At 45.8% G+C, this 9593-nt stretch overlaps 1 protein-coding gene across 1 annotated transcript in view; it reads left to right on the top strand.

The window, feature by feature from the left end:
• The first annotated feature begins 415 nt into the window (after positions 1 to 415).
• The window catches only part of LOC147437680 (mRNA splicing factor, thioredoxin-like U5 snRNP), a 33424-nt gene continuing 24246 nt past the window's right edge, over positions 416 to 9593 (top strand). The window contains exon 1 of the mRNA XM_086487177.1: positions 416 to 661. Within this exon, the coding sequence (XP_086343303.1) occupies positions 530 to 661 (132 nt within the window). The 5' untranslated portion in view covers positions 416 to 529. The remainder of the gene's footprint in view (positions 662 to 9593) is intronic.

Genomic DNA, 9593 nt, shown 5'->3' with positions numbered 1-9593 from the left:
CAGGATTGCAGTCCGATTTGTCTTTGTTTATTTATTTTTATTCATGTTTACTTTCTTGGTCCGTGTTTACTTTTGTCTTTGTCCGAGTTCACTTTATGAGAGAATGGCTTCCCCTTGGAGACAAGCAACCCAACGCGGACGCGTGGTTAAAGCATCGGGCTCCAACGAGGAGGTCTTGGGTTTGAGTCTCTTGAGGGGGGGGGCGGGGGGGTTCACATGTTAACGTGTTGACTTTTTTCTCTTCGTCCTCTCTCCTCGAGATTCTCGTAGCCTGTCCGCGATTGTTGGTCCCACCCAGGGTACTGTTGGTCCCACCACCCTGGGTCTGAATGGACCCGTGTCAAATATTGCTGAGGGTGAGTTACCCCTTTTTCTCAAATAACATTGAAACCCCCCGTCCCCCCCGAATTAAGTCAGCCGTCTGCGTGTAAGAGGGTTTTGCCCACCGACCGTGAACCGGCGTCGGGCGGTCGGACAGATCAGAACTCTCTCTCTCTCTCTCTCTCTCTCTCTCTCTCCCCTTCCTACGATGAGCTATCTTCTTCCCAATCTGAGCAGCAAGGAGGAGGTGGATAAACTCATCTGCGACACTCTCGACAAAGTGTTGGTGCTTCGTTTTGGAAGGGCGTCTGACACTGTCTGCATGCTCTTGGACGACATCGTAAGTATGCGCTTTCTGTTTATGTCACCCCTCTAGTAGCTGTGTTCTGTTGTGGACTTGAAAAAGAACTGCAGAGACATACACATTGTGTTTCTTTCTTCGTACCCTTGTGTTATTTGACGTATCGTATTTGATCAAACTTACCAAACTTGTCTGGTTTTTCCAATCGAACTTATGGAATTTCTTCGGTTTGGAACCATAACCTCCATACAGGATTACTGTATGTAAAAACTATGCATAATGCTACTTACAAAGATACATGAGAGCATCTTACGGAGAGTACAATGCTACCACTATATAGGGCGTATGTGACAACGCTTCCAGAGTCGCACTAGTAGTCCTTTACGAATGAGAGCTAGTGGGGTGGATAGAAAGGTCTTTTTTAGGTGGGTGAGGCTACAACTACATGATCATCTACATTGCTCTATGGTAATTTGTTCCATATGGATTGAAGTTTGTGACAACAGGATGGGTGCTTTAGAGATAAGGATGGGGAGCGAAGGCTCACCGTACACATACCAGGGATCATGGAGTGCTTCAGCCCAGTTCATAACACAGTAGGTGGTCCAAGTCTTATGACTTTGAGGAGTCTGAGATGCTACACCCCTTGGATGACGCAAGAGTAGAGATGACCTCTGAGAACACTGCGGAACCCTTTGCCTATGGCAACCACACAATTTGATTATCGTCCTGTTATCGACGGGGATGGCAAAGTGGCCCAACTCAAGAGGCTTGATATGTATTTCACAATTTGTCCTAGAGGGCTAGTAATGGGGACGCTCCCTCTAAAGGTTGTAAGAGTCCTGCAGCTTTGTGTTTTTAATACTTTGTCTTCTGACGCACTATGCCTAGTCCGCACAAAAGCATCCACATTTCACTCGAGCTGAGGGCCAATAAAAGTAACTCTCTATGCCAAGCATTAAATGGATTATGGCACACTTTCTGCGGCAATATGTACAAGAGACGTCGCACAATTTCATTTCCAGATTGTCTATGTTGAGAGCAAGAAGAATGTGATGTTATCCTCGACAACTTGTAGAATAGGGAACAATTTCAAGATACACACTTAAGTTTAGTTCATTTTCAATTATGCAAGTCTAGTCTTTATGGGTTATTTGGAGAGAGAGAGAGAGAGAGAGAGAGAGAGAGAGAGAGAGAGAGAGAGAGAGAGAGAGAGAGAGAGAGAGAGAGAGAGAGAGAGAGCTTGCTTCTTGTCTGCCGTCCCGCCATTGCCGTTGCTGCGTGCCCTTCCCTCATTCTCCTAGTCACAAACGGGAGCGCATAGCAATATAGAATATACTCCGATAAATAGAATTTATCACTTAATACTGAAGCCAGAGGATATAGAGAGAAATAAATAAAGAGAGAGATAGAGAGTGAGAAGATCGACACAGTACTGGGGACGAGAAGATGGGTTGGTTCCCTTAGTAGTATCTTTATTATTGAGGAGAAGTCTATACAAGCACTTAAACCGAACGTATTACCACGTTTGTTCTAGAATAAGACTTGATGGTTCTCGGAAGCCTCGGCTTCCTATTCCTAGGGAAAAACCTGTAAGGTGCAGCGGAAGTGAATGTTGAACTTTGCTCAAGATGAGTGCTCCGAACTGTGCTCAAGGTCCCTTTTACTTATGAAAGGGAGAGCCTTCCGTTCCTTTAGTGAGAGAGTGCAATGGACACAAACAAAGTGATGAACACTGTGAATGAAGGTGTTGAGACTAAGAGAAACAAATACGATACCAGACAAGTTGTCAAACCCTCCTCCGAAGGCCCTTCTCTCGATGGCGAGAGAAGTCTATGCTATTGATTGTAGAAAAATCGGTACAAGATGCTGATGCAATGTGTATCAAGGTTGTCGACTACGGCGGCGACAAGGCTGAAATGCTGAATGCGGGAAGTGTGGGATTTGCTGCTGGCCAAACGCTGAATTTGCTGTCTTGGAAACGCTGATCTGAGGGTTGCAAAAACGCTGAAAGGCTGGCTTCAAAATGCTGGTCTTGTTGGATTCAAAAACGCTGAGAGGTTGGCTTCAAAACACTGGCCTTGCTTGCTGAAATCGCTGATGTTTAGGGCTGAAAACGCCAGGGCTTCAAGGCTGAAAACGTTGAGGTTTAATGCTGAAAACGCTGGTGGTTCATTGCTGAAAACGCAAGGTTCTGTAGAGTCCTTGCTTGAGAGAGAGAGGGAGAGATGCCTGCTGCAAGGTTACTTGCCTGTGCACTTCCTGCTCTTCTGCCAAATTGCACTAGCGCTAGGTTTTCTTTTTTACTTGCTTAGTTCAATTGCCCTACCCAGTTCCTAACAAAAGTCACTTAAAAATAATAAGTGAAAAATGGCTAAAATAGGGAAAATAGGTTCTGTGCACTGGCAAATGCTCCTGATGGATTTTGATGGTAATTCTAATGATCATGCTGTGTGCAACCAGAGGATATGCATGTACTCTTAAGTGCCTGGGCATGAACGGTCCGCGAACAGACTCACAAAAGTGCCAGAACACTTCCTAAGCTAGGCTAATTGAACCCCTGTCATGAAGTAGCTTGTCCACATGCACATAGGGTTAGATGTGCACGTGACAAAACCCTATTCCAAGGAACTTTCGTTCCTTATTCCAAATCCTCAAGAATCAAGGTTCTCGCCTCAATGACATTACCACCACGAGTCTCAAACCACACATGTTGGATCTCACCTTCCAGACTCAGGGCATGGCATCCCTGCAGCTCTTTTCCGACTAGGTTTCCAGAGTCCTCTTTCTGCAGAATAACTCTTCTTCCTGGACATGAAGTCCTTCCGTGGGAAATTTCAACTTCCAAATCACTTCTCGAGAGTCGACCACTCTCGGATTCGTGGTTCTACTTCCCAAACTCGGATATGAAACCCTTGGGCTGATCTGGCTCTAGCTCCTTAGAGCCCTTTCTCCTGCAGAGGCTCATGCCTTCCTCTGCTCCTACTCCCTCATGAAGAGTAAGTACATCTGCAAACACACACACAAACATGGGATAGCAATTCGTATGGCGAATCCACAATTGATACCTCTCACTCTTTGCACGAGAAAAGCGACCTCCGTGCTTCGTAGTCTCGCGATCACTTGCGTCTTCTTGCGGCAAAGTCTCCCCTTGCTGACGGTAGCAACTCCTCTTCTGAGAGAGGGCGTGTGATGCTTTTATCTCCCCCTGGCCACAACAAGAATAGCTGACCGTAGAGATCGTGGCCATTTTTCGTTTTTTTTTTTTCTATGGGGCTCTTCTGCGAGAAAAAGAGAGAAAAATCGATGGTTGGTTTTTACTGCTTTATTTAATCAATTGCCCATTTATTAAGTGGGCGGCCGGCCGGTCACCTTTTAAAAATGGTCTGAATTTGCTCAAAAACTCAATAAAACCTTATAACTTAAAAACAATGCTTTCACAGTACTTCCCAGGCATCTTTGGATGCAATCACATCATCTTCATTCAAGTGCTTGTGTCACGTGACACATCCAACCCTATGTGTCCGTGGACAAGCTACAGCATGATCAGGGTTCAGTCAATCCACTCAGTCTAGATTTAGAAGTGATCTGGCACTTTTGTGAGTCTATTCGTAGACCGTGCATGCCCAATCACTTAGTGTAGATGCATATCCTCTGGTTGCACACAACATGATCATCAGTATTCCCATTAGATTCCATCAGATTCCATCAAGGGAATTTTTCAGTGCATTAGCCTATTTTCCCTATTTTTGACATTTTTCACTTATTAATTTAAGTGACTTTCCAACAAAAGTAGGTAGGGCAATTTTGCTAAGTTTTTATATAAGCAAACCAAAGTTAGCACTAAATGGCAGAAGAGGCAACAGGAGCCAAGCTCAGCAGGCAACTTCTCATCAAGACCTTGGTTGATTTCCTCCAAGCAAGAACCTTCGCCATAGCCCCTTCCCTCTCCTAGCGTTTTTGCACAGAATCCCCAACCTGGCGTTTTTGCATCAGATCTGCATTGCCAACAGTACCCAACACCTAGCGTTTTTGCAAGGACCACAACTGCTAGCGTTTTTGATCATCAGATCCCCTGGCGTTTTTGGATTTCAGCAGTAGTTAAAGACCGGCAATTTTCACCTTAAGTGTAGCAGATTCAGCCCGGAAAGACCATGAGTTTTCAGCATAAAGAAACCTCAGTTTTCAGCCCTAAACCTGCAGATTTTCAGCTACAAAGACCCACAGAAAACAGTCCCCCAAATCAGCGTTTTGGACTAATCGCAGATTTCAGCCCATAGCATTTTTGGACAGCAGTAGGAAGATTGCAGATTTCTGCCCTTAGGTCGACTTCGTCATCACCGTCGTCATCGTCGACATAGCCTAGACTTGCATCAGTCCCATGCAATCCATTTGTACTAGATTGTGAAATCATAAGTAGACCACTCTCATCGACGAGAGTGGGGCCTTCGGAGGAGGGTTTTACAACGTCTCTGGTGTCGTATCTCTCTTCTCTCTCTATCTCTCAGTCTCATACACTTGCATGCACAGTGTTGTTTGTGATCATAGCATTCTCTCATTAAGAACGGAAGGCTCTCTCTTTTATAAGAACAAAAGGAACCTTGAGCACAGTTCGGAGCACTCATCTCGAGCAAAGCGCAAACATTCATTCCGTTGCACCTTACAACTTGCTTTTCCTTGTGCACAATTCTAACATAGTTTGGAATTTCCTCTTGACTATAGATATTCCCTTTCCGATGCACCCGTCACCCACCTTGTGATGCATCAGGAATACCTATCACCTAGTCCTTTCCTATCGAACTTACGGTACAATCTCCTTCACGATGCTCTGTAACAGACTTGGACACTCCAAGTCAAGATTCTACCGTGACACGACAAGAATTCACTTCAAAACAGCTCACACACAGTTCACAATTGATTCGACACGGCCCAGCGGAGTTCCGTGCCTAGAGATATTGGCCCCAAAGACTGGCATCCCTTTCGGTATTTCTTTTTGTATTAATCTGTTGAACAAAGTACACGGAGTGGGAGGCTCTCACTCTCAGACTGTCACAAGGACGTGGCAACTGTTAACTATGTCATGAGGATGTGGCAACTGCTAACCTTAGTTGTTGGTTTCTTTCCAATGATTTTTGTTTTGTTCTTGAGACCCTCTTTTTGAAGTTGCAAATGGTCGGACATTGTATGGCCAATGTGAACGGTAGTTTCACCCGCAGACGGGAAGTTGGTCGGCACTGGAATTCGTATAGTAAGAGGATCTAGGCTCAGTCCAAGGTCATGCAGGTCCCCCCGTCACACTTAGCAAGTTGGTGGATACTAGGAAGTGAACTCAATAAAGGCATACAGTCAAGGTGGGATCACCAACAGAAAGTATCCGATAGTTGGGCCACATTGCACTTTTGGATGCGGTCCCAATGAGGATAGATGGTTAGAAGACCAGTGGGTGTACGGAAGCATCTCCTAAAAATTAGGGAACTGCTATTTTGGGCCGTGAAATGTGTTCGCATCATTACCTTCGGAATGACAAGGGGAACATTTTACAACCCTGTCGTGAAGTCAACTGGGCAACTTGTGGGAGATTTTTAGGTGGCCACCCCGAAATGGGAAAATGCGTGTAATTGTGCCAAGTGGCGCATTTTAATGCACTTTCCTCATGCATGAAGAGGTAGTGTTGATTTTTAAGCTGGGAGGCTCATTTTGCAAGAACTGTTAGAGGTTAAGAGCTATGGAGTGCTTTCTTTCCACTCTATGTACAGTGCGGTGCTAGGAGTGATGCCCTGCACACTACACACTGCTCTCTCTCTCCCCCCTACGTGCAGTTATTTGATGCCCCACAAGAGGGCTCTTCATTTGACTGATGTACAACGTGTGGTTTCATGCTTTTGTGCTGAGGCAAGAGCCTCCTTGAGCATGAACTGGGGTAGTTAATTGCTACTCCAAAGCAGGCACCGGTGAGGGTAATAACCTCACTGTACAGGTGCGTTTTCAGCGCTGTGTATGCGTTGTAATTTGACTGTTTTTTTGACTCTACGTTGTTATTTACCCTCTCAATGTATAAAGAAATACCGAAAGGGGCGCCAATTTTGGGGCCTACAGGTTGTGGGCGTCTGCTCGGGACATTCTAGCTTGCGAGCCGTGTGTGTACTTAAGTGTTAATTCCCGTTGCAAGTTCCTTTTGCAAAGTACTCTGTGTGTGTGTGTGTGTGTAAAGTAAAGTAAAGAATTTTGGGTGAAAGCCAAAGCCTACCGCCCCACAGGCCGGTTTCAAGGTTCCGTTTGGGACATCAATCACTTTTCCCTCAAAGAGTGAGCCTCGGTTGTTTTGGGTAAAGACACAGAGTAAAGGAACGCGGGATTACACTATGGCCGACAAAGGGAAGGGCATTATGGAAGAGGGTTCCTCTTCGAAGGACAAGCAGGAAACTCCTATGGTCTTCGAGATTGGTGAGAGTCACGTCCACGTCAGTGTGTACCTCCTGTTGATGTGAATGTCCCTCCAGTACAGGGCTTTATGACTGGGCAACTTGAGGATGATGCGTTCAGGACTCAGTTAGTTGCCGCGGTGAATGTCTTTTCGTAACTGGTGCAGAACCCAAGGTTTATGGAGTTCTTGCAAGTGCCACCAATGCAACGACAAATAGGCAACCTACACCGCGAATAGAGCTTGTTGAGGCTCAAGCCCAAGTACTTCATGCGACTCAGCAGGATAGGGAACACTCGCATGTTGCGGAGTCAAGGGCTCCAAAACAGGTTTCTCCCGTCCTTGAACAGGTGGTTAGGACGCCTATTCCACAGGTTATGCTTGTTCAGGCCGCCACCTCTCGGAGCTCACATGCTGGTTTGAATGGACAGGAAACTGGTTACTAGGCAATGCATCCAGCTTTTCCACCACCCACGGTACATCCTTGGTATTTCGGGGGTGGATCGGTGTTCCAAAGAATGGCTGGTTATGTGCTTGGAAGTCAGCCGTACATGCCAGGAACAGTGTTTGGGGGTATGCAAGGCATGATGCCAAACCCCATGTATGGTAGCATCGGCATGCAACAAGGTTTTCAGAGCAACCCGGGGCAGTTTGGGGTGCCACAGGCTCATTTTGGCATGGCTGGTTTTTCTGGACAGCAGCCAGATATGGCACCTCTGACGCAAAATGTTAATGGCCAAGATGTGCCGATGATGCATACTACAGTGCCCATGTTGCACCCTATTCCTTATGACAATTTGGGGGCATTGGAAAAGCAAAAAGTTTACAAAGGTGCAGCTGTAAAGTTCAGCAATTTTACTGGCTTCAAGGATAAAGCAAAGGCTCTCACTTTCCTCCGGCAGTTTGATATAGCTTATGGAGGAGGGAATTTTATAGACGCCTCTAAGGTCAGGAAAGCTAAGGTCAGGAAAGCTGCCACTTTCTTAAAGGACAATGCGCTTACGTGGTGGACGACATTGTTAATACAAGGACAGACACCTGCCACATGGGTCTACTTCAAGCAAATGTTTGCATGTGCTTGGCTGTCAAATGAATTCGAAGCTGACGTCATGATAGATTGGCACCAGCTTACTTCGGCTACGTGCAAGAGCTTGCTAGAGTACAATCGGAGGTTTTGTAAAGCGTTACTCTCAGTAACCTCCTACAGATTCGTGCCATTGACAGAGCAGATAGAGAAGTATTGTTGTGGGCTGCCTAAAGGGCTTTGAGACTACTGTACCAAGACAGAGTGGCTACCCTCACCCAGCTCATGGAAGTTGCTAACACTGGTCTTGCCTTGTTGAAAGGAGAGGATAGTGGGTTTTCGAGCAACGAGAAAGGAGGGAAACAAAAAAAAAAAATCAGCGAAGAAGCCCTTTGTCAAAACGGCTCCTGAAGTGTCACAGGGGTCAGAAAAGGCCACCAAAGACAAGGATTTAGCCAGGACTTTTGGACCGCAGGCAAAGAAACAGAAAAGAAAGCCTTTTGTGCGCAAGTCGCTCGAGGAAAAGAAGGTCCTAATGGTTGAAAATAAATGCTTTATATGAGAGCAACGTGTTCACTTTGTTACAAATTGTCCCCAAAGGAAAAAACCAGCTGGCTCAAATGATAAAGAGGACCAGAAAGGCAAGAAGCCTAAACCCACTGCAGGTTTGGTGCCAGATATGGTGGGTGATAGGCCCAATACAGATGCCAGTGAGTTATGCAGGGCATGGGGTAAAGTTAGAGATCAGACGGAACTCATCTTCTTTGATTTAAGTGCCAAAGCAAACTTTATCTCACCAGAGTTAGCTATGAAATTGGGCATCAGAGCTGAAGAGATGGGGTACACAGCAGAGGCAGGGTTGGGGCCACTCAGAGTGTGTTACTCCCATTATTGAAAACTGCGTCTGCATATTCAATCGTGTGTGGACACGGAAGAGTTCTTTATCATGCCATTGGAAGGGTGCAATGCGCTACTTGGAATTCCGTGCTGGATGCCTTCGGCAAGACAATCACCCTTCAACATAGGGACAAAACTCATGTTTTGGACGTAAAGCTCAAAGGGGAGTCTGTCCCTATTGTATCTGCTTCCGCTATCACTTCTGTGATAAAGAAATATCTTTTTGTGTACTTGATTTTTGCACGTGATGTCTCGGATAGTTGTCAGTCAACTTTATTTATGTTAGATAAAGAAAGGTCAGCATTTTTGCGAGAGTTTAGTGACTGTTTCTCTCATTCATTTCCGTCGCAATGCCGCTAGAGAGACCTGAGGATCATCGGATAGATTTGGTGCCAGGGTGTAGCCCATCAAATAGACCTCCCTACAGGCTTAGTGCGGCGCAGCAGAAAGAGATCATGGGCCAGGTTTGAGGACTTATTAGAGAAGGGGCTGAATCAACCTAGTTCTTTACCCTTTTGGTCCCCAGTGCTCCTAGTGCAGAAAAAGGATGGCTCATGGCGCATGTGTATTGATTACCGTGCGTTGAATAAGAATACCATCAAGAATAGGTTTCCTATTCCTAGATTGAT

The sequence above is a fragment of the Adiantum capillus-veneris genome, chromosome 17, assembly GCF_014529385.1.
Source record: "Adiantum capillus-veneris isolate H3 chromosome 17, ASM1452938v2, whole genome shotgun sequence".
Lineage (NCBI taxonomy): Eukaryota > Viridiplantae > Streptophyta > Polypodiopsida > Polypodiales > Pteridaceae > Adiantum > Adiantum capillus-veneris.
Note: the sequence above shows the minus strand (reverse complement) of the source record. Positions and strands in the feature narration are given on the sequence as shown.